We start from the raw sequence: 25,164 nt of genomic DNA, 5'->3' as shown, positions 1-25,164 counted from the left end.
TTCTCCAATGATCTACCTTTGGGCCACTTTCTTAAGAAATATTAGGAAGATGAATATAAGTTAATGCTTTCCAAAAGAGATAACATTATGATTAGGGAGTTCTTCAAGGATCTACCTTCGGACCTCTTTCTGAAGAAAATTTAGGACGTTATAGAGTACACTCTTGTTTATTATCCATCATCATAGAGATTTTTACCTTCAGCGAGGTTAGCACCCGAGGCAGACCCAAAGTCCTCTGAAGCCTGACCAGATCCAGACTCAACCACTTCAGGGGCCTGTTCCTTCTTTGCTGGAGGAACCACTGGAAGGCTCTCAGATGGTGTGTCTGATTCTCCCTTGATCATATTAGCACCGGAAGCAGAGGCAGACCATAAGTCACTTGCACTTGCTAAACCAGAGCCTGATTCACCCACAACCTTATCACCTGGTGAAGGAATACCAGACTTTCTCCAGATAGGCAGTTCGTTATCTTACGAGGGGCATGCAAAGATTACAGAGAGAATATACAGCATTAGTTAAGAAGTAGATTAACATACGGCGTTGAAATTTTAGTTCGTTGCCTTACGAGGGGCATGCAAAGATTACAGAGAGAATATAGCATTAGTTAAGACTTAGTTAGATTATCATACTGCTTTGACTTTTAATTATTTTAGTTTATTTTTTATTTTTGAGAGGTTAATCTGAGCGACAAAGCGATTCACTCCACGCGTTAAAGACATTAAATAAATTATTAGTGTTAACACTTCTTTGAATCATTCTTGCTTCCGCTATTTTTTTCTTTATCTCTCTCTCTCTCTCTCTCTCTCTCTCTCTCTCTCTCTCTCTCTCTCTCTCTCTCTCTTACTTTTTGTTTGCTTGTTTGTATTTTCGATTTCTTTCTGAATTCCTTAATAGCAAAATATAGCAAACAATTAAGCTGAAAGATTTAGTAGATGTCAGAATTACATATTATTTTCAATGTTTAACAGTAAAAATTACTTTGAAATTATATTCCCAAAAGTCACTTTAATGGACAGTTGGATGGTCACTTTGAAGATAGCGGTTATTATGTTTTACGACTTTGGACCCCTTGCGTTTGACGTCAAAGGAGCTCAGTTTGGAAGACAAAAAAAAAAATCAATCTCCTGAGAATTGGAAACCTATTGTTTTGCCCTCCAAATTGAGCTGCATTCCGACGTGCTGCAAGTTGTTTATCACGCTATGTTAGGATATCATCATTAGAGAGCTTATGCATCGCGTTTATGGCAAAGGCGGTTGGAAATGAAAAATTATTATCTAATGAATGAATCAACAGTCAGAATCAGAATGAATCTCTCTGCTCTAGAGCATTACATAGCACTAAAGATGTCTTTATAACATAAGCTTTGCAGTGATTGGTTAATATATAGCAGGTATTACACGGTGGCGCGAAGATGTGAAGTTTATCTTCAAGTGATGAAATATTTTACAACACGAGAAGATAAACTTCACATCTTCAAGCCGATGCATAATTTTCTTTTTATTATATAGACACATTCACAAACAAAAACTTGTTGAAAACATTGGAAAAGACGTCATCGATATCTTCACTAGTGAGGATATGGAAAATATAAGAGGTCCCGGATGTAGTCGGTATGAGAAATACGAGTGGCGTATTTCCCAGTAAAACACTAATGTCTTTATAATAAAAGTATGCATGATATAAAAGTGTTACCTTCGTCGTTCCACATAGCAGAACCAGAGGCCGATGAATCAGCCAATGATGAACCAGAACTCTCAGACGAGCTACCGGATGCTGAACTTTCATCTTTAACTTCTACAAATATTATAACACAAAAACAAGGATTACAAGAATATTCTCAAGTGATGTAAATATTGAAATGTAATATGGTACTTACTGCAGAATCCACAAGACTTTTTGCATTGCACCTTCATGAGATCAACGTAATTCTCGCAGTATTTGTTCTTAGCCATGTCCGGGCATGAATCGTACATGTCGTCACATTCGTCTGGATTAAGAAAGATTATTTTATATGTTATTAACATGATATGATCTGTATTGGTGGTGACCCTGATGGTAATTTTTTACCTTCCTTGAGGGTGACCTTCTTGGCTTTAAGTCCCTGGAAAACCGGCACGCTTTGCATTCCTGCAATTGGCATTCCTGTTTGTGGATCCACTGGCTGACCTACCATGGAAGGATCTAGAACATCATAAAATATGTATAAGTAAAGCGACAAATTTCCCTTAGTTGACCACATTATCTTTCAGATCCAATTGAAAGAGCAGAAAATACATTGATATTGGAAATTACGTATTAAAATAAAATCTTGGCTCATCGTTCGAGTTCTCAGGAGATCAGTGGTTAGAGCGACTGAGACCGGAAGGTCGTGGGTTCGATTCCCATCTGGTGCTCAGAATTTTCCCTGCCTTCCATGTCTCTGCACTATTCCCTATATATTTGGAATGACGCATATTAGAAAATCCTTGTAGAACTTTCTAGAACATTCCAGAAGTTTCCTAAGCGATGTATACAAGATAAAGCTAGATGTGTTGGCATGCATACCTCCATAAGGATTAGCAGGAGCATAAGGCTGCTGCTGATCTTGCGTCATGGCTTGATCCGTGGCAGGAGGAACCTGATCTTGGTAAGCCCCAGCTGCAGCCTGCTGCTGCGAAGGGTCCTGGTATTGACCAGTATAAGCTTGTGCCTGGCCCTGCATGGAAGGGTCTGATGTATAAGGCTGTGGTGCTGCTGCAGGCTGTTGTGGTGCCTGTGCCACGTCTTGTTGTGGTTGCATTGCAAATTGAGACATGTCTGGCTGTGGTTGCTGTATTGCTGGTTGTGGCATGTCTTGTTGAGGCTGCATAGCCATCTGGGCTGCCATGTCTTGTTGTGGTTGTTGCACTAGTTGTGCTTGGTCTAACTGCTGTGGCTGGTCGTTCTGTGGTGTATTGGTATCTGTTGTCAAGGGGGCAAGACCACCCTGTTCGTCTGGTGAGGGTACTATCACTGATTTGGCTGTAGCTGCAACAAAACATAAAAATATTTCCTCAAAAAATATTTCAGCTTCATATATGGCTATACAGTCCTTTAAAAAAAACGTCGTTGACCGGCTTCGCGAGTACGCGACTATTTTGAAAAGGAGTGTGGGTAGAATAACTGAAGTGTTAGCTGCATATATTATTAGCTACGTCTTACATTTTATACGCATATAACATTTCGATATGGTGTTTTTTCACACTGATAATTCAAACCACTGCTCGCTATCCCATACCGATCTCTTGTGACATATCGGCGAACTTGCAATCGTAAATAGCGTTCACATATTACTTAACTCAAAGATAACCAGGACATTCAAGCAGTTTAGTTGTCGTACTGGTTGTTTACCAATAAATAAATGCATAAACACATATGGTTATACCATTTGCAATATAGCATATACATCACTTAATGCACAGCACTGCGCCATGCATAAGCCGCATTTTATTTTACATTTTTTTTCCTCAATGCATTTACGGCTCATATTACGACTTCGTTTTTCGCTCGCGCAATACATATCAGTTGAGAATAGGGAATGATAGATAAACATAAAGTGCAGTGAGTGTTTAAACTATCAATTGATTGATCTTTTTCTCAAGGTTGCACACTCTTTCAAATTTAAGAAACCTGACGGGTCACGATACCAGAACAGGAGCCTATAATAAGAATTATCATACATTTTTCGCTAAGAATTCATAACATCGATTATTCTCCTCTTTGAATATAAAACTGTCTTCTTAATTTTACTGAATTTGCGTTTTTCAGTTTTGTGGCCCGTCAAGATTGGATGCGCACGCAACCTTGAGAAAACGGCCTATTGTTCTGTACTGACTAGTCTAGTGTTCACGTGGAAACATAAAAGCGTTTTCACATGCATGTGAGACTAGTCAGTAAAGAACAATAGTTATTCCAATTAGTCGGCATATTTCGATTCGGTGTTTAATCTTGCAATACTTTTATCAGCTATTCACAGCACAATACTTATTTTCGTATGCAGGTTATGAATGTTGCGTGATGTGACGATCAGCTGATGTTTGCTACACGTAAAGCGCTATAGTCTATGGTATTCATTGGTTCATCAGCAACAGGTATGATATATTTATGACCTTAGGTTTTTCATATTTCCATTTGCTCTATGTAGCCTCCAGATTCTCGAGTCCTGAAACAACCTCTAGGCTGTTCAATGTAGTGCATTGTGTTTAGGGCTGTTGTACGTATTATCGAAGTGTGTGCCAATAGTGCTTGATTTCACTAGACGTTATTTACTATCTCGTGCGCAGTATTAATCAGACGGATTGCAAGTTTTCAATTTAATTCTTCCTGGCTGACAGCACATGGTGGTCAGTTTTTAACCACGGCATTCGGAGAAAATAATGAGATTCAAAGACCAATCAGCTGATTGCAATAGGATTGCTTATGGTTTAGTATTTAACCACGGCATTAGGAGAAAATAATGAGATTCAAAGCCTTATATCAGCTGATTGCAATTGGATTGCATGGGATTTAGTATTTAACCACGGCATTAGGAGAAAATAATGAGATTCAAAGCCTTATATCAGCTGATTGCAATTGGATTGCATGGGGTTTAGTATTTAACCACGGCATTAGGAGAAATTAATGAGATTGAAAAACTCATATCAGTTGACTGCAATTCGTTCACCACATGCAAATAACACAGGTATCAACCCCCTCACCTGTGACGTCGTTCGGTTTGGGCACATCGTCCTTCTTGACAATAGTCGCGTCATACATGTTCTTCTCGTCAAAAGCTTTGGCCTTGGGCGCCGCTGTTGAATCACGAACATCATTACCACCCTCTTCTACTTGGTCTGTCACGGTCTGCGTTTCCGCAGGTATAAACGAGGATTTTTTCGCGTTCTCGTCTTCGTGCGTCATGCTGTCATCTTTGGTCTCTACGGTCTCGTCCTCAGTCTTCGTCTGCGTCTTCGTTGGCGCAGCAGTCTGGGCGCTAGGCTCAGCACTAGAGCCAGATCCAGATCCAACGTCTGCGGTCGACTGGTCGGTTGCTAATTCGACAGCAGTGGCAGTATCGCTACTAGATGGTGCGTTATGTGTCGTATCAGTCTTAATCGCATTGTCGCTGTTGAGCGTATTCGGTCCGTCTCCGGACATCGACCACATGCCGGACCCGGAAGCCGAAGCATCGTCGGCATTGTCAAGCGTTTGTTTATTTAAACTAGTCACAGTCGGGTCATTGAATAGTTGGACTAGAAGTGGATCTGGCGCTGTTCGGCGGTTAACTCTTGTTGCAGTTCGTAAGTCTGAAATTTGTCGCGTCAGTCAAAGTTCAATTAGTATAATTAGCAGAATATATGTAAAAATTAGCGTTATTAGGTAAATAATAATGATTAGCATATTAATAAAGCCCCCTTATTATTTACTAGTTAGATCGATTTTTGGTTTAGCTAACTACTCAGGCCCACGTGCATAAAACAAATTAAAATATTATTAATTATATATTAAACTAATATGTTAGTCGTTTTCATTGATTCATTAGCTTTGTTGATGTTAGTTCTAAATATTCATTTTTTCCGGAAAATATTGCTTAATTACGATGTTAAAACCTTGGATAACCGTGTCTTTCCTTTTCAATATACATAACGCAAAATGGATTACTAGGGGTCTTTGTCACGCAACGAAGCGTTACTATAGAACAGAGCCATTAGATGTAACGTCGGCATGCTGTAATGTTATACACTGTAGATAGTATATCAGTTGTAGTACGTTGCATCTTGTAACAATAAGTGTGTCACGTAGAGTGTTTTGTTACGTGTATCGTTAGTTATTCGTAAAATAGCATAGTAACGCAATAATAAAGAAAGTCACATGTCACAGGTCAGGTCACGCACTTTAAGACTAGTAAATAAGTTGTCAGTTAAGAAAACCAGTATAAACCTGATAAAATAATCATGCGACTACAAAATAAGCAGCAATTTCCTACATTTCCACTTAAAATATCAAAAGAAGACTGTCAAAGAGAAGCCTTCGCAAAGAATTGTGATTTAGATTTATGGAATCAAGATGGCGGTCTATATCCCATAACTCATTGCGGTCTCGTTACCAGTTTCCCTCAGCACTCTCGCAAATTAAGCAAATGTAATTGAATTCAATTAAGGGGAGATTGCTAAAGTCATGGCATTTATAGTCTCCCTCGCATCCGTTTTTAGTGTCGGTCGTCACGCAACGCTCATTTACGTTGCAAAAAACTTAAATAAAAACGAAGCTATTTCTTTTTGAAATCAATTTGTAATAATCAGATATGCCAAATAGACCTTTTCCGGATTCGCTTGGGTAACCACGAAACAATGGTTTGAAGTCGAGACTGAACTCGATTCTTTTATTCATCAAGTTCAACCTTGACTTAAAACCATTGTTTCGTGATCAGTGAAGCTAATTCGGGAAAGGCCTATTTGATGTTATTCTGCGAGTTAGATTTCACTTAGTATTTTTTTGTTTGGATGATATTTTATGATGTGACAAGTACCAGTATCACACAATAACCAAAACAACACCCATCAATAGGTAAATAACACGCTTATTGACTTCGAACATGAACAACATCGAAAATAATCCACCTGAGTAGATTTTCCCCGTAGCGCCGAAAATTCGAATACGAATACTCTAAGTTTAAAGAACAAAAACTTTATCAAATGAATAAAAAATTTAAATTTTGATGGTAACTAAACATCGTTCTCATAATGGCTGATGAGCGCACGAAAACGAGGTCACCCAGTTATCTTGCAGGCTGAGGAAGGCTGCTCGTTGAAAATAAAGGTGGATAGCGCGAATTCAGGTCCAAACAAAAGCTACATTTCTTTAACTTTTCTTCTATAAACACATTTCTTTTTTCTTTTAGTGATCGGTTGACCTCGTTTCGTGCACGTGTCAGCCATTATGGGAGTGCCGTATAGTAATACGAGTTGTCAAAGAACAAAAGAGGTGACCTTTCATCCCTTCCCTGGGAAGTAAATGATATTTTTTATGAATCCGATACGAAGCCCTGATTTAGGATCTCTTTATCCTCGTCTAACATAGATATATTCATATTACAGAATATTATTATTATGCGATACACTCACCTCGAGAACTTGCAAAAGGGACAAGCGCTACGAGCAATAATAAAAAACCAACACCCATTTTCTGTAAAAAAGAAGCCTGAAAAATAACCAAAAAAAAAAAATTAGTAAGAATAAGATTTGGAATATTATGGAGTCGTGTCAAAGAGATGGACTAACCCCTTTTTGTGGAAACCATATACCCGTGAAATAGTAAGTACTATGGATCTAGCGTAAAGGGTATGCAATGACTCATTTGTTTCGTGCTTTCGGCACTTCGTGCGTGGTTTATTACTGATCAAAGGTTTCAAAGGTTTTTATTTTTCCACACACGAAAAAGCAAAGAATTACAAATAGAACTTAAGAAAGAAGTGGAAAGGTGCAGAAGGAACAACCCAAAAGGGGTTAACTAAGAAAGATCCTGCACGGAAAAGAGCACGGAAAAGCTGTTTTAAAACTTAACTTCTTCTACATACCACCATGTTTTGTTATTTGAAGGAATATTATTGCTACACAATAATGTGTTAATAGCGTTATCTATTTTCTTAATTCTTCAAGAAAGTTAGAGATCCCCGTCAAAATGCTAGGGTGCTTTTGGAATTCTTTCGGGTTCATTACATATCTTATAACTAGCTACTTTCCTTTGCCAGGTTAGTCAGACATTGATATCATAAGTAGCTGAAGTATATTTACAAAAACACAGATGCACATGAACCAGTCGAGACCAAAGAAGACGATAATGAGTACGCAAAGGCGCTTGGGAAAGCCCTGGATCAACCTTGATGATGATAAACCTAATTTTGGATCTTTATTTCATCTGTTGTATTTAACCGCAGTAAAATATTCTTATTACAAAAAAAAAATGGCTTAAAATATATCAAGATTGTACTTTTAAACAAAATCTATAGAAAATCAATAGTAAAATTTGTAGAATTTACAAAGAAAGCTGTTTCACGAACCGAAAATATTGTCTATCCATGAGTAGATGAAGATGTTATCATAGAAAAGGCTAGTATCCCTTGGTCTCATTCTATCAAACTTTATATTCGCAATATGAACGAAGAAGAAAATTAATATCAGCGATTTTTAAAAAAATAAGGAAAATGAGAGGTCAAGTCTCGATCTGCAAGAGATACCAAAAAAGTTTTATCAAGAAGGCTTAAGAATATGGACTAAGCAAAGCCACAATACGAAACGAATAAAAAAAAGGGGTAGAAAAACTTTAAATTTTCAACCTTTTGTTACGCCTCTATTGCAATAAGTGAAATTAAAATTTACTTCCATCATAGATTGTCTCCCTATATTGACTGGTGTATTAGATAGGACTATTGGTATGCAATAATAGTTGCCCAAAACATTTCCAAAATAATCCCTAAAAATATATCCGTCTAATAAACTGCATAAAAAATTTCATCCGAGACCATAAAGGACTAAAAAGACCTAAAAGAAAAAAGGACCTAAAAGATATAAATTATACTATTTTTTTTCCTTTTGCGATTTCCCCCCTCTTCTTGTGATGGACTCTTGGCAAGCTTTGCTGGCATTTCATTTCGCGCTTGTTTGAACTTTAAAATGACAGGATTTCCCGTCCACTTCGTCACTGTCAGACGTTCGTGGATAAAGGTTCTATTCTGGAGCGGAGATCGGTGTTTGAAATTTTAGCTTTTTTTATCAGGTTATTTGTCGTTTTTCGAGGCTTCAAACACGATCTTCTCTCCCGGGACAGACGGGGCAAACATTGATTATCGACACTTACCCGTTGATCGGGGCAAACTGCAGGAATCTCAGGCGGTTACGTCAATTCACACAAGCACAGAAACGATTTTTATCTGTCGATATTCATGTAATTTTCTCGTTTGGTCAAACTTAGGGAGAAATTCTCCCAGTTCCTTTGGTATTTTTCCTTCGCTTCGCCACCGAGGGAATTACGAATCTTCTTGGCTAAGTTTTCATTACCACATCGGGAATGCATGTGATGAGATAATGCTATCGCCTTGGATTGCTGGTACAATTAATCATGCATGACACTCAGATATGTCCTACGATAGGGTTCACTAGACCCTTGACTCTCGCATTAACAGCTTCTCCAAGGATCTAACAAATTCTCTACCAAAAAAAAAAAAAAAAAGAGAGAAAAAGCAAAAGCATATTTCTCAAGTCTATTTATTAACTTCCATGTTGAACCGTCTTCACTGAGACGAAAATGAAATGCAAAGGTACAAGTACCGAATCTTGTCATTCATGATATCACAGTCATATTTTCGTAAATAAACTGATTCAATTTTATAAATCTAGTAATAAGTTGTTACACTATTAACATATTACGCCAAATGCAAATCCCTTTTTCGCAGATTATTTTTTCTTTTCTGGAGTCGTTTTAATAACGGTTTCTGTTTTCTGATTTGCAAGGTATTTCCAAGGTATTTAATTTTTCATACCGTTACCTAAACAATCTAGAATTCTAAACAATGGACCACAAGCTGTTTGACACTAGAAAACCATCCCAGCCAATCACAAGACAGGAAAATAAATGGTGTTTTGAGTTGTCAAAAGGGGGCAACAGCAACATAGCTCTTGTGTTATAAATGGCTGGAAACTAAATCGGGGTGTTTTCCTTTGGCACGAATTGAAATTTTGATAAATTTTTTAAGTTATGTAAAATTTAGTTAATTTTGGGCTGGGATTTATGCATATAATTGAAACGCTGTCATTTCTTCCTTGGCATATTTGCCTAAATTTGAAGTTCCTCCATTTACAGGGAAATTCTGATGACATTTTTGATAGAGTAACTAACCATTTGACCTTTCAATTGTCTACTCTTTCCTCTCTCTCTCTCTCTCTCTCTCTCTCTCTCTCTCTCTCTCATTTTATTCTGCAATTTTTAGATAAAGCCTATTGAATATCGGAGTCATAAAATTTCAAATTTCATCCAAATGTTTCCAAACATTTCGGCGAAGATAATAATAAAGACTGGAAAAAAAAAACTGGTTGCTTAACCATAATTTTTATACTATATTTAAATAGTTACTTTTAGCTATATCTTATTTGATTTTACTGTGCTTGAACGAATTAAAAACGTTTTTCGTTTTTAAAAATAGAGCACGTTAGGTCATGGCCGCCATCTTGGTTGACGATAACAAAGCATTCCTGATTAACTTCTCTTGTTAGATCAACCAAGATGGCGGCTGTTTCATTGTTATCCATATCTCTAGGGATTTGGAGTCATTTGGTTGCACGCAAAGTATTTCATATGAAAAAAAAATTTTCAATCTCCAGTGTTAAGTTTTAGTGGCATTTGCGTGACATCGAGTTACGTTACCAAAGTAACGCATCAGAACTATGTCACACAAGGTTAGACACCAGGAGAGAGATCAGCAAACATTCAAGGATCTAAAGGTGAAATTTAGATCATAATCAGTTAGTCGTTTTACTGCTAACTGCACGAAAAATACGATTCCAGATTATTACAGCAACTCAAGGTATTACGTCATATGGACCGTCTTTCAACGGAATTTTCACGAATGATCTCAATCGATGTAGGAATAAAAATTCATCTATTATTATCTAGTATTTTTACCGCTACCTTGTACATGCGATATGAGACTTACTTGAACGTAACAAGCTGTAAAGTATGGAGGGAATGGATAAGTATACGTTTTCATCGCTTTCTTGTATTTCACTTTAATTACCTTTCACAAACTTTCTTACTGCACATAAATATTCTTTTGTTTTTCTACTACTTTGATATTTTTTACAATACCTTTTTAAGTAATTGAAAAGAATTGTTCACTGGCCAACTGACGTTTGCCGCGAACGTAAATCTAAAAGTCTCTAATATGAGCAGTACAACCCGGGGGGGGGGGGGGGGGGGGGAATACTCTTGCCCGTTTAGGGTAGGGATGTGCCGCTGAGCCCTCTGAACCCTGACCCTGTTCCAGAGTAAAATCGCTGAAATTCATACCCTGTTCCAGAGCAAGGTCGCTGAAAACCTTGTTCCAGAGAGGAGAGAGCGTGATTTCATATGCCCTGTCCCAGAGCGAGCGCGATTTTATATACCCTGTTCCACAGTAGAATCGCTGAAAACCATACCCTGTTTAGAAGAAAAAAAGAAAGAAAGAAAAGGAGCGAGAGCTTGAGTAGGTCACCCATCCAGGTACTAACCGCGCTCAACCGGACTTGACTCAGACGTATATACAAATACCTACATTTTATCCACTGGACCACGGTTCCAGGTGAATCAGCATAACAATAGCCGTGAAAACAATGCACCCAATAGACTAGACTTTTTAACATTATACTTTCAACCGATTCCGTGCGTGGCAGAGATGCAAGGGATTAGCCGATATGGTCTGGGGGCCGGCTGGTCTCTCCCCTGATGCTTCGGCTAGAACATTTTCTTGCGTAATTCGTACACCCAAGGGCAGAAGGATTTAATCGCCGTCAGGTCCGAAGTCCATACGACGCCTCAGCTCTGCGGATGTCTCGGGGGTATGGCAAAGTTGAATCGAAGTTACGTGTTTTTTTTTTTGTCGAGGTTCAAATCTCAACGTATTCACATGAGATTTTTTTGTACTTTTAGCATTTTTTAAACAAAATCAAGCAAAAAGATAAATAAATAAAATAAAATAAAAAATAACTGAAGTTTTCTAACGTTTGCTTGAAAAAATTGATGACATACGTTGTTACTTTATTCGGGTTATTTTTAATATAATGTATTTACAAATAAACTAATGCTTTAGTTATAAATTCTCCTTCCGTTTGAGAGCTAGGTTTGAAATGTTTTTTTAGCGACCTTCACAACTCCTACTCTTTAGGCCTTTAGCTTTCTTTAGGTTGGGTATTTGTACCGGAAGCAGCCTTCAAAAATCGCCCTAACAGATTCTATAAATGAGTAATTTTCAGGAAATCGTTTTCTTTTTTACAGAGAATGTAGACTAAATAGGTCAGGGTCCTCTTTACAGCATAAATAAGCCAGTTTGATGGCCTCCGGTTGCTTTATTCTTTTCTAAACCCATAACAAGCCTGATCGGACAGGAAATACGTCTTTCCAAGTTGTTCCTGAAGTCATAACCACAAGTATTTGAAATGGAAAAAAAGCACATGATTGTAGCACAAAAATCAAGTCTTCCACAATTTCCACTGTGTCCATAAATATCTCTCTATTGATTCCTCGTTATTTGAACATCATCTCCAATACCAATAGTATTTTGATTCTATAAAGTGAATTTATAATTATTGCACTGCGTCCGGCACTTGCATTCTTGTTTCACTGCAAAGCTGAAAGTAATAAAATAAGATAATATTAGAGGTATTGATGGTAACGCACTATCATTTGAAAGAGCAGGAACTTGTCGATAAATTGAATCACCGTAGAAAGCTTTGTGAATCGTAAGTACTTACTCCGACGAAAGACTAACGTCCGAAACGTCAGTTCCACAAAGCTTTTTGCAGTGATTCAATTTATCCACAAGTTCCTGCTGCTTTATTCAGAAACACCGACGCAGTCCACATTAGTATTCTGCTAGTTATCACCACTCACTATCGTTTGAGTTGATTGTACAATCGTAAGACCGTCAGCACACATCCTCTATTTAGCAGCCAGTTGTCAAAGTCCCAAAGAGGGTTTTTGCACTAATCGTTACCTGCATTAAGCGACCTACCTCTATTTAGCGGCCAGTTGTCAAAGTCCCAAAGAGGGTTTTTGCACTAATCGTTACCTGCATTAAGCGACCTACCTCTATTTAGCAGCCAGTTGTCAAAGTCCCAAAGAGGGTTTTTGCACTAATCGTTACCTGCATTAAGCGACCAACCTCTATTTAGCGGCCAGTTGTCAAAGTCCCAAAGAGGGTTTTTGCACTAATTTATACCTCTATTAAGCGATCAACCTCTATTTAGTGACCAGTTGTCAAAGTCCCAAAGAGGGTTTTTGCACTAATTTATACCTCTATTAAGCGACCAACCTCTATTTCGCGGCCAGTTGTCAAAGTCCCAAAGAGGGTTTTTGCACTAATTTATACCTCTATTAAGCGACCAACCTCTATTTAGTGACCAGTTGTCAAAGTCCCAAAGAAGGTTTTTGCACTAATTTATACCTCTATTAAGCGACCAACCTCTATTTAGTGACCTGTTGTCAAAGTCCCAAAGAGGGTTTTTGCACTAATTTATACCTCTATTAAGTGACCAACCTCTATTTAGTGAACAGTTGTCAAAGTCCCAAAGAGGGTTTTTGCACTAATTTATACCTCTATTAAGCGACCAACCTCTATTTAGTGACCAGTTGTCAAAGTCCCAAAGAGGGTTTTTGCACTAATTTATACCTCTATTAAGAGACCAACCTCTATTTAGTGAACAGTTGTCAAAGTCCCAAAGAGGGTTTTTGCACTAATTTATACCTCTATTAAGCGACCAACCTCTATTTAGTGACCAGTTGTCAAAGTCCCAAAGAGGGTTTTTGCACTAATTTATACCTCTATTAAGCGACCAACCTCTATTTAGTGACCAGTTGTCAAAGTCCCAAAGAGGGTTTTTGCACTAATTTATACCTCTATTAAGCGACCAACCTCTATTTAGTGACCAGTTGTCAAAGTCCCAAAGAGGGTTTTTGCACTAATTTATACCTCTATTAAGTGACCAACCTCTATTTAGTGAACAGTTGTCAAAGTCCCAAAGAGGGTTTTTGCACTAATTTATACCTCTATTAAGCGACCAACCTCTATTTAGTGACCAGTTGTCAAAGTCCCAAAGAGGGTTTTTGCACTAATTTATACCTCTATTAAGCGACCAACCTCTATTTAGTGACCAGTTGTCAAAGTCCCAAAGAGGGTTTTTGCACTAATTTATACCTCTATTAAGCGACCAACCTCTATTTAGTGACCAGTTGTCAAAGTCCCAAAGAGGGTTTTTGCACTAATTTATACCTCTATTAAGTGACCAACCTCTATTTAGTAACCAGTTGTCAAAGTCCCAAAGAGGGTTTTTGCACTAATTTATACCTCTATTAAGCGACCAACCTCTATTTAGTGACCAGTTGTCAAAGTCCCAAAGAGGGTTTTTGCACTAATTTATACCTCTATTAAGTGACCAACCTCTATTTAGTGACCAGTTGTCAAAGTCCCAAAGAGGGTTTTTGCACTAATTTATACCTCTATTAAGCGACCAACCTCTATTTAGTGACCAGTTGTCAAAGTCCCAAAGAGGGTTTTTGCACTAATTTATACCTCTATTAAGCGATCAACCTCTATTTAGCAGCCAGTTGTCAAAGTCCCAAAGAGGGTTTATGCACTAATTTATACCTCTATTAAGCGACCAACCTCTATTTAGTGACCAGTTGTCAAAGTCCCAAAGAGGGTTTTTGCACTAATTTATACCTCTATTAAGCGACCAACCTCTATTTAGTGACCAGTTGTCAAAGTCCCAAAGAGGATTTTTGCACTAATTTATACCTCTATTAAGCGACCAACCTCTATTTAGCGGCCAGTTGTCAAAGTCCCAAAGAGGGTTTATGCACTACTCGTTACCTGCATTAAGCGACCTACCTCTGTTTAGCGGCCAGTTGTCAAAGTCCCAAAGAGGGTTTTTGCACTAATTTATACCTCTATTAAGCGATCAACCTCTATTTAGCAGCCAGTTGTCAAAGTCCCAAAGTGGGTTTATGCACTACTCGTTACCTGCATTAAGCGACCTACCTCTATTTAGCGGCCAGTTGTCAAAGTCCCAAAGAGGGTTTTTTGCACTACTCGTTACCTGCATTAAGCGACCTACCTCTGTTTAGCGGCCAGTTGTCAAAGTCCCAAAGAGGGTTTATGCACTACTCGTTACCTGCATTAAGCGACCAACCTCTATTTAGCAGCCAGTTGTCAAAGTCCCAAAGAGGGTTTATGCACTACTCGTTATCTGCATTAAGCGACCTACCTCTGTTTAGCGGCCAGTTGTCAGAGTCGCAAAGAGGGTTTATGCACTACTCGTTACCTGCATTAAGCGACCAACCTCTATTTAGCAGCCAGTTGTCAAAGTCCCAAAGAGGGTTTATGCACTACTCGTTACCTGCATTAAGCGACCTACCTCTGTTTAGCGGCCAGTTGTCAGAGTGTCAATGAGAGTTTATGCACTACTCGTTACCTGCATTAAGCGACCTACCTCTGTTTAGCAGCCAGTTGTCAAAGTCCCAAAGAGGGTTTATGCACTACTCGTTACCTCCATTAAGCGACCTACCTCTGTTTAGCAGCCAGTTGTCAAAGTCCCAAAGAGGGTTTATGCACTACTCGTTACCTGCATTAAGCGACCTACCTCTGTTTAGCGGCCAGTTGTCAGAGTCTCAATGAGGGTTTCATCAACAATAGATAGAAAAATAGTCCATTAGAATATTTATTTTAAAATAGGAAATATTCCACTTACATTAAAGCTCTAAGACTCTTTTCCTCTTCTTAGCCTCTTCAATTTTCTCCCTCTTGAAAACTCTATTTTGTTTTAGGTAAGGAAACCGCTTGTGTAAGACTATGGGAAAGGATGTCTTCTGTGGAACTGGGCCAGTCTCCCAGCCCCTACTAAGATCAGGAGCAGTGGACAGTGGGTCGTTCGGTTGCACAGCTTGTGACTTAGGTATGACTGTGGTTTGCCCATTAATTACTGTCATATAAGGTCCATCGGTAGCTGGGAGAGCAGAGGGATTTGCAGAGGGTAAGTTGTTATAGTCGTACGAGGTATGTCCCTGTATTATGATTGGTTGAGTTGGTTGTGCTGGTGGTGGGGGTGGTGGTAGTGGTGGTGGTGGTGGTGGGGGTGGTGGTGGTGGTGGTGGGGGTGGTGGTGGAGGTGGGGGTGGTGGTGGAGGGGGTGGAGGTGGAGGGGGTGGTGGTGGTGGTGGAGGAGGAGGTGGTGGTGGTGGTGGAGGTGATTGTAGTTGTGGTTGTGTCTGTGTCTGTAGTGGATAATCGTTATATGGCTGAAGATAACTGCTCTTAGGTGCTTGTGTAGATGGTGTCGTAGGAACATCAGCTTTAACATATGTTGCAGACAGTGTAGGCGAAGCTCCCGCGTTTTGCCTCGCAGTAGAAACCACAGTCACAGGAGGTCCTGTATTCGTAGGATTTTCAATCGCCGAATCTAGAAATGTATTCAACAATGGATCACCACTGGAATTAACTGGTACACCTGTAGGCATCATAAACGATGCGGTTGATTGTTTGTCAGAAATCTTATACGTATTGACAGATGTTGGTTTGGCATTGACCACATCGTGATAAATCTGAGCGTAATAGCTGTAATTCGATTGCTTCGCTGGCGTGGTTTGATCCGTAACAGCACCCGTTGGCTTCCCTGCAACAATAATGTAATCTGCATGTTGATCATTTAAAGTAGATTGTATATTGGCGCCCTGTTGCGAAGAAGCTGTGGACTGAGGAGAAAACTGGCGCGACGTCTGTTGCTGTGGCAATCGAGTGGTAGGCTGTTGCTGCTGCATTTGGTTGACTGGCTGATTTGGGTCACTTTGAGCCTGTTGCTGTGGTGACTGGCTCTGGGTCTGTTGCTGTGGCGACTGGCCAGGTGTCTGTTGCTGTGGTGATTGGCTCTGGGTCTGTTGCTGTGGTGACTGGCTCTGGGTCTGTTGCTGTGGTGATTGGCTCTGGGTCTGTTGCTGTGGTGACTGGCTCTGGGTCTGTTGCTGTGGTGATTGGCTCTGGGTCTGCTGCTGTGGTGACTGGCTCTGGGTCTGTTGCTGTGGTGATTGGCTCTGGGTCTGCTGCTGTGGTGACTGGCTATGGGTCTGTTGCTGTGGTGATTGGCTCTGGGTCTGCTGCTGTGGTGACTGACTCTGGGTCTGTTGCTGTGGTGATTGGCTCTGGGTCTGTTGCTGTGGTGACTGGCTCTGGGCCTGTTGCTGTGGTGACTGGCTCTGGGTCTGTTGCTGTGGTGACTGGCCTTGAGTCTGTTGCTGAGGCGACTGGTTTTGGATCTGTTGTTGTGGAGACTGGCCTTGAGTCTGTTGCTGAGGCGACTGGTTTTGGATCTGTTGTTGTGGAGACTGGCCTTGAGTCTGTTGCTGTGGCGACTGGTTTTGGATCTGCGGCTGAGGCTGTGTCTGTTGTTGTCTTAGTGACGGGTTTTGTGATGCTAATGGGGTTGGTTGTTGTTGTGTCAGCTGACTAGCTCTAGTAGGTACTCGAGTAGTGGGAGTAGTAACATCATTGCGTGGTTGATACCCGGCATCTTGTTGTTGCTGTGGTGCATATTCTACCCCTCCTAGTGGGTTATTCCACCTGTACCTTGTATGATATGATTGTGTTGGTGTTGTCTGTGTCTGCTGCGTAACTCCTGCAGCTGACGGAGTAGTCGTATACCAGGGTGGATTCTGATAGAGGTTACGATCTTGTTGAAAAACCTGTTGACTGCTACCTTGATTGACAGCTGCCACTACATTTGTTAGATCCCTAACTCGTGGATTCACAGGAGGTCTTGTTATCGTGTCTTTTTTTATATCAGCATGAGGAACGTCAGATCTGGCATAGGGAGGGAAAAGCATACCTCCGTAACTCAACACAGGCATGATCTCGCTTTCATTGGATGCTTTGTTGATTATGGTAGCTCCTGTTGGACGCAGAGATCGTTTTTGGTTCAACTCGCGCAGCTCATCACGAAGTTTTTCTAACCTCAACATCGGATCTTTTTCGTTGGTTTTAAAAGACTGTTTGTGGAATTTAATTTTCACTTCTTTTGAGTGCTCTAAGGTTTTATCTTCTAGACTTTTCTCCGGAGGTTTGAGATCGTTAACTCCTTTAGAATTTTGCTCCATTTTTTGTTTTTCCACCTCGTTTCTCTCTTTTATCTTCGCAAACTTTTCTTCTGGGTTGACCTTATTGTGGAGTAATAAGTTCTGGATGCGTTTTCCAGCCGAATTTCCACCAAGATAAAATACCTTTCCATTCAACAGTGACTGAAGCATTGCCTCGCTCTTGGAGAGCGTAGGAGTAGAATTGAGAGCTTCCTTTGGGGAAGATAAGAGCCCTCTTGTCAATGTTTGTTTTAAAGATGCTGGATTCAAATTCTTAGGTCCACTTCCAATTCCAATTTTTCTTCCTCCAAAGTTTGGTCTCACATTCCCTAGATATAAAGGCTTTCCACCAATAGCAGGTCGTGCCACTGTCTGCCGGGTACTATGTGGGCCGACTAGGTTACCGTTGCCATAGAAGCCTTTAGCATAGAAACTGTTGCTAGGGCGAGGTCTCACAAATTTTGTATTTTTGCGAACTATTTCTTTAGCCTTTTCCAAACGCCTTCTTGACGCCATAACACTTGTTCGTTTTGCAATAATTCCCTTACGGGACCAATCTCGATAGTGATAAGCTTTCGTTTGCAGATACCGTTTAGTACCTACAGATGTGGCTGGCAGATACCAACCCCTAGGCATTCCAGGTACTGGCACGAGGTTTCTCATACCAATATTATTCATTCCTTGGTACACACTGTTTGGATATGCACTGTAATATGGACTTTGATAAAGCTGATTTCTGCCGAACGCATTCGGGTACGATCTAGGAATGAATGACCTTCTAGTATTTCCGTACACATTACGAATTGGAAGTTGATAAGACCGAACGCCCCCGACAGTATTCCGACCGTTTCCGTAGAGTATGTTGGTTCTTGTTTTATCCTTTGAAGGTATAGCGTTAAACGATGAGCCAGGAAATTTTCCCAAAACATTTGATTTAACTTCACCACTGTTCGTATTTAAAGGGACATTATGTGACTTCCTTGAAGACGGAATAAAGAACCTCGGCACATTATCATGTGGGGGACCAGAGGGTCTCGAGTTTGCTCCCTCGCGATAATGCGCCTTCTTTCCCTTATTGAGTTTTGAGATTTGAAGGGCTTTCAGTCTTAAGAAATTCAATCGATTATCAATCGTTTTTTGATTAATCTGTCCCTTAACGTTACTTTGTTTCGTGTATGGCACTTTTATCTTAGGCTTTAGTTGCTTTTTTCCCTCTATTAATGGTTTCTCATGCGCATGCGTAACTTCACTTAGAAAACGAGCTGCTTTGGATAAAATCCTGAAATCCTTTTTGAAGTCTGATATTCCTTGTGATTGACGTTTGATCTTACCTACAATAGACAAAATAAAAAGTTAAGCTACGAAAATGCGCTCCTGAGATATTTGCGTCTGTCGTAAGTTTTGGCGTAATTTGGGGAATCAAGCAGTAGTGCCGACTCGCCTCTCATTCCTGGGGTCTCGGGCTCCTGGACTCGGCATCACGTGTGAGTAGAGTTCTTTGGGTCTCTCCCTTGATTCAGGGGTTTTTCTCTGGGTTTTTTCGGTTTTCCACCTTCAGCAATAACTTGCATATTAAACTCGAATTTAATCTTTGAGTTTGCCAGGATAAGTCCTAACTTAGATCAGCCAGGGGTTGTTTCAGGGTTTGATCTGTAGTGAATTAGCCGTGCCCTGACTTAGATCAGCCCAGAGGTTGTTTCAGGGTTTGTGGATAAATTGTAAGTTTGTAATCGTATGGCTAGCTGTCTCGATGTTTTAGCTTCACCAACTGACCACAACATTCTGTCTAATAATTGGACGTTTTCGTAAAATCTATAGTATTTCTTCCCACCTTTTGATGCGCTGTTAACAAGTTCCACATAAAAGCAGAGCACAAGGAATATAATCCTAGTGGCCACCATCGCAAGGCCTCTGTGTCAGCCAGCTTAAGCCTATAAAGAAAGCCAATATCATTTTCAGTGATTAGATAATCCAGGCTGCTTAAAGAAGCTTAGCAAGATTATCGATTCTTTCCTTTTTCAGGTATTGCATTCTTGTAGCGTAGCGCAAACGCATGCGATTGTTCTCTTGCGCGTGCGAGGATTTCATAAAAAAGCCATTAACTTTGTATTGGTATGTCTTAGCGGTTGTGTTGCACTGCGCTGTACTTCTAAGGCCCCGTCCACGCGTATCCGTAAATGTTTGTATCCGCAAATTATTTTTTGCGGATACGAAAATGTTTGCGTCCACGCACAGCGTATTCGAATCGTTTTCACCGTCCACACGTATCCGTTTTCGTAAAATTTGCGGATACGGACACAAAAATTTGCGAACACGTCTGGACGCAACCTGTATCCGTAAAAAAAAAATTGCGGATACAAAAATTTGCGGATACGTGTGGACGGGGCCTAAGTTTGCGCTAGATCCTGCTTGCGCGCTAATGAGTGCAAGGCACGCTGGCACGCCTGGGATGAATTTCAAAATATAATCGATCATCATCATCATCGCCATCATCACTATCATCAACATCCTCATCATCCAGTTATTATATTGAAATAATATCACACTGCACGACTAAAGACCTCTATCGACGAGAGAGAGATTCGCCCCAGTATACAATTATTTTGACTTTATTTAAGCGACCAAAACGCCAGAACATAGCTTTCATTTTCTCGAAGAGAGAACTAGCTAAAAACTAGTGTGAGCTGCGTCGGTGTTTCTAATGAAGCAGTAATGATAAAAAGGTAAATTATACACCGTGAAAAGATGAAAAAATTTTCTCGGATACGTATCTAAATTAAAACACTTATCCCAACTTGTTGACCAATCAGATTGCACGTTTTTTGACTATATTTACAGGTTATGAAGGTCGCATTCCATTTACAGGTCATTAATTTGGCTATTGATTAGTGTGGCTGCGGTTATAATGGCCTTCTATTCTATCAACAGGTATGTCGGATCAACAAGCAGGTACGTACTGGTAGGTCATAAGATTATTATCAATATTGTCTCTGTTTGATCGTCAACTGATCTTACTAAAAATCAAGGCTCAAAAGCCTCTTTATATCTCTGTGCTGATTTTGAATAAAATGCAAACAAATTAGAATGAAATTTTGTGTCAGGAATCGATAACTATGTCAACTATTATAATATTAAGCCGAGAAAAATGTTGCTCAAAAAATAGGGGTTATCCACCTTTCCAAAAACAGTTATAAACTTTCCCAAGCCCCAACGATACCGAAACCACTTAAAATTCTACGATTTGATCAGCGTAATCGTTCGCTTAGAAACAACCAAATAAGAGATTGCTTAAACTTTCGACTTTGTTATTCATTGAGCTTCAACTATAAGAGAGAATAATCTTCAATTTTCTGGTCTCATTTCTCTACATAAAAAATCAAATTGAATCGCCAAATCCTGCTATATGTTTCGATTAGCGGCTAGAATAAGGGTACTCTCTAATTATCCTCGATGTTTATATTTTGAGTTATTGCTACATTAGTCAAACAGGTTGAAGAATTGTGATAAAGACAGCGGTAATGGTATTTGGTTTGTCAAGAGAAAATAAAAACCGCTTCTAAATTTAGAGCAAAATAAAATTCATAGCTAAAAATTCCTGGTTCAATTCCGATTACAATTATAGAGTAACTTTATGATACAAGACAACTATGATTTTAATTCGAGGGATTGTTTTTCAAAAACATGAAATTTCGTGAAAGATAACAAGTGCATTGCCGAAACTTTTTCATTTGGAATTTCTTGTTTCAGTGGGTGAAAAAATAGTTGTTTTTTCATGTTAATAAATTATATTTTCCTTACCTTCATCACAGTTTCCTTCGATTGTGAGCTTTCTTTCATTTGGAGTTTTTAGTCCATTTTCCAACTCGTTTGAAAGCCGAACATTCTTTTCCAGCGACGTTCAAATTTCATATGGTCACGTGATTAACATAGATTACTAGTTCTAATGCATCATTTAAGAGGTTGACCTTAAATCACTGAGGATGGATATAAACCAGTTACTTAATTAAGATAGAGATTTAAGTCAGAAACCTCCATTTTCCGCTGGCCATGGCATCCTCTAGATTCAATCATTTTCAAATTCTCTTTTATTACCCCTGGTATTGTCATACTCAGTTAGTTAACCAGTCTTCAGAACCAATAAACAGTGGTAACTGATGATAACTTAGGTTTATATTTAACAATTATTCGCCGAAGGCGAAGTGATTATCGGCGGTAGACTTCACCGATAATCACTGAGCCTGAGGGGAATTGTTTTAGTATAATTTTAGACTTGAATATCAGGGAAAACACGAAACTCAGTATGAAAAAAAAAAAAAACGTTTTAGTATTACTTTCGATCTGGTAAACTTTGGAAATCACCGCTCGAGCATTGATTATCACTGACTCCTCGACCAATCAAAGCGCGAGAAACTCTATACTCAGGTCTAAAATCATACTATATTCTATGAATATATTGGACCACGATTGCTCGACCAATCACAGCGCGAGAAACTCTATATTCAGGTCTAAAATCATACTAAATTCTATGAAAATATTGGACCACGATTGATCGACCAATCACAGGGCGAGAAACTCTATATACCAGTCTAAGATCATACTAAATTCTATGAATATTTTGGACCACGCGAAATTATAACTATGGGCGAGGTTAAATCACTTGAAGGCATGCCTAAAATGAAGTAAGAGATATATGATAGTACTTTTTTTTTCTTTGAAATAATATCGGGATCTCTCACTAGTAGTAGCAGTACACTACAGTAATTATTAAGAGACGTAAGCTGTTATATATACGCGACTGTCGCCGTGTTTCATTGTGTTTGTTGTCTCTCCCCATCCTTGTCCTTCTCGACTTATTAGTATTTCCTTATTTATTTAAAAAGTACAAGAAACAACAGTTTTGTTAATTTCAAGAATTACAGGAAATCACTTTTTGTATTTCCACAATTTCAACGAAAAGAAAAGAGCAATCGTAGTCTCCATTTAAAGCACTTTTATAGCTTAAAATTTCCAATATTATCTTCATAGAAACCAAAAGTTAATAATTAACGCAATTCTATGATCTATGATAGGTTTTAGCAAAAGGCTTGCAAGTAAAATCTCGTTGATGTTTTAACATTATCCTTACCCCTCCCTCCACAGTAGTCAGTGTTGATCAGTGACGTCATCATAACTCTTCCGTTTGCTTGGCCATAAAGAACAAGGCGTTCAGTTGAAAACGAATCAAATTGTTCAAAAGAGTTAAAAACTCAAACGAGAAGGATATAACTTGTGTACAGATCACCAGAAGGGTTATTTGGCTCGTGGATTATAACCGTGTTTGAGTAATACACAGAATTTAGATGAGGAGATTTGATAGTTTGAAAGGTTAGTATTCTTGAATTTGATTCATGTAATTATTCTATAGACCGGTCATTTAATGAAATATTTTACATCCTAAATCGACCTTGTCTTATTAGACAGGAACTTGTGTTTTACAAAGGTGTCTAAACATTCATAATTTGGGGTTATTTGAGGCAAGACAAGACCAAATTACAAGTGGTTATTCCTCATTAAATGTTCACCGCGAAAACTTCGCGTCGTGGCCGTCAGTCGTTTTTCGATGTTCATATTCTAAGTTCCTACACGATTCTTTCAAAATACTTCAACTTGTTGATAAAGTTTATCTTCTAGTATAAAGGAATGTCGTTTCTAAGGACTTTAGCGAATTGTTTGAACCACATTCTCTACTGAAGTATTATTTATCTTTGAAAGTATGCTTTTAAACGGTGGTTTTGTGGTATATCGTATTTGTGTGAGTCAGTCTTAGAGAATTTTTATTCCTTTGTCATGAATTATAAAAAAAAGTTTAGATTACTATACCTTGAGATCAAAATATATATTTCAAACGCTAGAATTCCATTCATTTATAATAGGCGTAAGTAAGTTTAAGACATTCACGAAGCATTCTTATATTTAAACCTGAAAGCGTCGTATCCCAGAGCTTACTATTAACTTGTTTACGTGGAATAATGATTAGAAATTTTCCCTCAATTCAGCTGATATATTCATCTAAAATTCACTCCATATTGTATTTTATTCATTCTAAGTTTCATTATTCATACTATAGCCTTCAATATGTATTATTTTATTGAAATATCATAGCTCTAGTATGTTGGATTATTTTGTAGATGAACAACGTGTGAACTATGGCATGGGATTAATCTTACGATATGCGATACTCTATACATATCGCTTCTACCGACTTCTAAATAAACCCACGACCTTATCTTACTACATTTAGGTCAATAGTTGATATGCTATTTGATTACACTGTAAGCGACTGAAGGATTTATAGCCTCCAAAGATATATCCTTGTAAACCAAATGCTGACAAGAATGGTTTTCCCGGAGCTCTGGAATGTTTGTGTTCCTATAACTAAATCATCACTTCAATCGCTTTAAGAAAATTCGTACTTCTCATTCAGCGATATATTTAAGGCACTAAGCACGTGTTCGTTTTTGCTCTGCAGGTGCGAGTTGATCAAAAGAATTTAGAATTTTCTAGTTTATTTTTATTATATCACTGATCATTCTCCTGGAATAATCATAGTTCAAACAACTCTCACTAAAACCAATTTCAGTTTAATAATCTGTTTTTAGGACGAAATATAACTATCGTTTGCTCCTCCCTCACATTTATTATTAAAGCAAAAAGTTGATAAAGGAAGAAAATATAATATGGTTTTTCGGTGCCTGGAATGTGTTGTTTTTAAGATCTTTATCAAGTTACTTTGAATCGCTCTGATGGAAAGGTTCTTTTCACGCTTCTTAGCTCTAGATTATTATAATGGCCTAATTACGAGAGGAGAAAGCATATTTTATTTGCCCTTACTTGTATCCTAAAGTTCTTCGAAATATTTCGTTTACGTTAGGAAGAATAAGCTAGCATCGAAATGGTTTTCCCTTGACACTCAAATGGTTTTTCATTAAGACGTTTCAAGCCTGGGAATGTCTCAAAATATCACCTCATTCTTACACAAAAACACGAAATTCTTTCTTTGTCTTACGAACAATAACAAAGCCCTTCATAAATTAGCTGCAAAAAAGCTTTTTTGTTTTCTTTTTGGCTCTTAAAGTTCCAATGAAATTATCTAGAAGAAATCCACGCGTTGTTGAACGTCGTTGTACGTTTGAAGTTTTAGTGAAATCGAGCACATTGACCGGAAATCGAACGCTTTCAAGGAAGACATTTCGACAACTCATTCTCCGGCTTAAATCCTGTCTTAAATTCAAATTTGATGCCCGTGTGTGGTCGAAATC

At 38.8% G+C, this 25,164-nt stretch overlaps 3 protein-coding genes and 2 long non-coding RNA genes across 10 annotated transcripts in view; 2 read left to right on the top strand and 3 right to left on the bottom strand.

The window, feature by feature from the left end:
- LOC116301037 (uncharacterized) overlaps window positions 1-9,048 on the bottom strand; it is a 58,412-nt gene extending 49,364 nt beyond the window's left edge. For 2 of the 5 annotated variants that reach the window (XM_089031353.1, XM_089031354.1), the window contains exons 1-8: window positions 8,855-9,048; window positions 7,123-7,198; window positions 4,717-5,304; window positions 2,546-3,007; window positions 2,069-2,182; window positions 1,878-1,988; window positions 1,694-1,795; window positions 197-469 (exon numbers count right to left, since the gene is read on the bottom strand). In XM_089031353.1, coding sequence (XP_088887479.1) covers window positions 197-469; window positions 1,694-1,795; window positions 1,878-1,988; window positions 2,069-2,182; window positions 2,546-3,007; window positions 4,717-5,304; window positions 7,123-7,180 — 1,708 coding nt within the window. In that variant the 5' untranslated portion in view covers window positions 7,181-7,198; window positions 8,855-9,048. The remainder of the gene's footprint in view (window positions 1-196; window positions 470-1,693; window positions 1,796-1,877; window positions 1,989-2,068; window positions 2,183-2,545; window positions 3,008-4,716; window positions 5,305-7,122; window positions 7,199-8,854) is intronic. The other 3 variants (XM_089031355.1, XM_089031356.1, XM_089031357.1) reach the window with 3 other exon arrangements.
- Window positions 1-15,839, top strand: part of LOC116301040 (uncharacterized) — a 66,212-nt gene extending 50,373 nt beyond the window's left edge. The window contains exons 7-8 of the long non-coding RNA XR_016119988.1: window positions 4,020-4,110; window positions 15,569-15,839. This is a non-coding gene — a long non-coding RNA (uncharacterized LOC116301040). The remainder of the gene's footprint in view (window positions 1-4,019; window positions 4,111-15,568) is intronic.
- LOC148910595 (uncharacterized) lies at window positions 11,751-15,616 on the bottom strand. The gene is made up of 2 exons (XR_016119989.1): window positions 15,493-15,616; window positions 11,751-12,375 (listed from the first exon to the last, which is right to left on the bottom strand). It is a non-coding gene; the product is annotated as an uncharacterized LOC148910595 (long non-coding RNA).
- Window positions 15,840-16,187: 348 nt separating the features above from the next.
- Window positions 16,188-21,752, bottom strand: LOC116301027 (uncharacterized). The gene is made up of 4 exons (XM_089031430.1): window positions 21,665-21,752; window positions 19,698-19,797; window positions 16,299-19,197; window positions 16,188-16,200 (listed from the first exon to the last, which is right to left on the bottom strand). Exons 2-4 carry the CDS (start codon window positions 19,765-19,767, stop codon window positions 16,188-16,190), a joined length of 2,982 nt encoding a protein of 993 aa, XP_088887556.1. The 5' UTR covers window positions 19,768-19,797; window positions 21,665-21,752.
- A 1,242-nt stretch (window positions 21,753-22,994) lies between these two features.
- The window catches only part of LOC116301045 (uncharacterized), a 30,452-nt gene continuing 28,282 nt past the window's right edge, over window positions 22,995-25,164 (top strand). The window contains exon 1 of one of the 2 annotated variants that reach the window (XM_031710045.2): window positions 22,995-23,230. The gene's annotated coding sequence lies outside the window, so the exon portion shown is untranslated. The remainder of the gene's footprint in view (window positions 23,231-25,164) is intronic. The other variant, XM_031710047.2, reaches the window with a different exon arrangement.

The sequence above is a fragment of the Actinia tenebrosa genome, unplaced genomic scaffold (genome assembly GCF_029948245.1).
Source record: "Actinia tenebrosa isolate PJP-AT-01 unplaced genomic scaffold, QUT_ActTen_1.0 PGA_scaffold16__25_contigs__length_10494907, whole genome shotgun sequence".
Lineage (NCBI taxonomy): Eukaryota > Metazoa > Cnidaria > Anthozoa > Actiniaria > Actiniidae > Actinia > Actinia tenebrosa.
The sequence above is the reverse complement of the archived record's forward strand: the minus strand, read 5'-3'. Positions and strand labels throughout refer to the sequence as shown.

Excerpts from the sequence above, each read along its gene's own strand:
- LOC116301027 (XM_089031430.1), bottom strand. The coding sequence starts at position 19,767 with ATGGTGGCCACTAGGATTATATTCCTTGTGCTCTGCTTTTATGTGGAA. Across the intron at positions 19,198-19,697 it reads TGTTAACAGCGCATCAAAAG|GTAAGATCAAACGTCAATCA; the intron begins GTGGGAAGAAAT and ends TGTCTATTGTAG.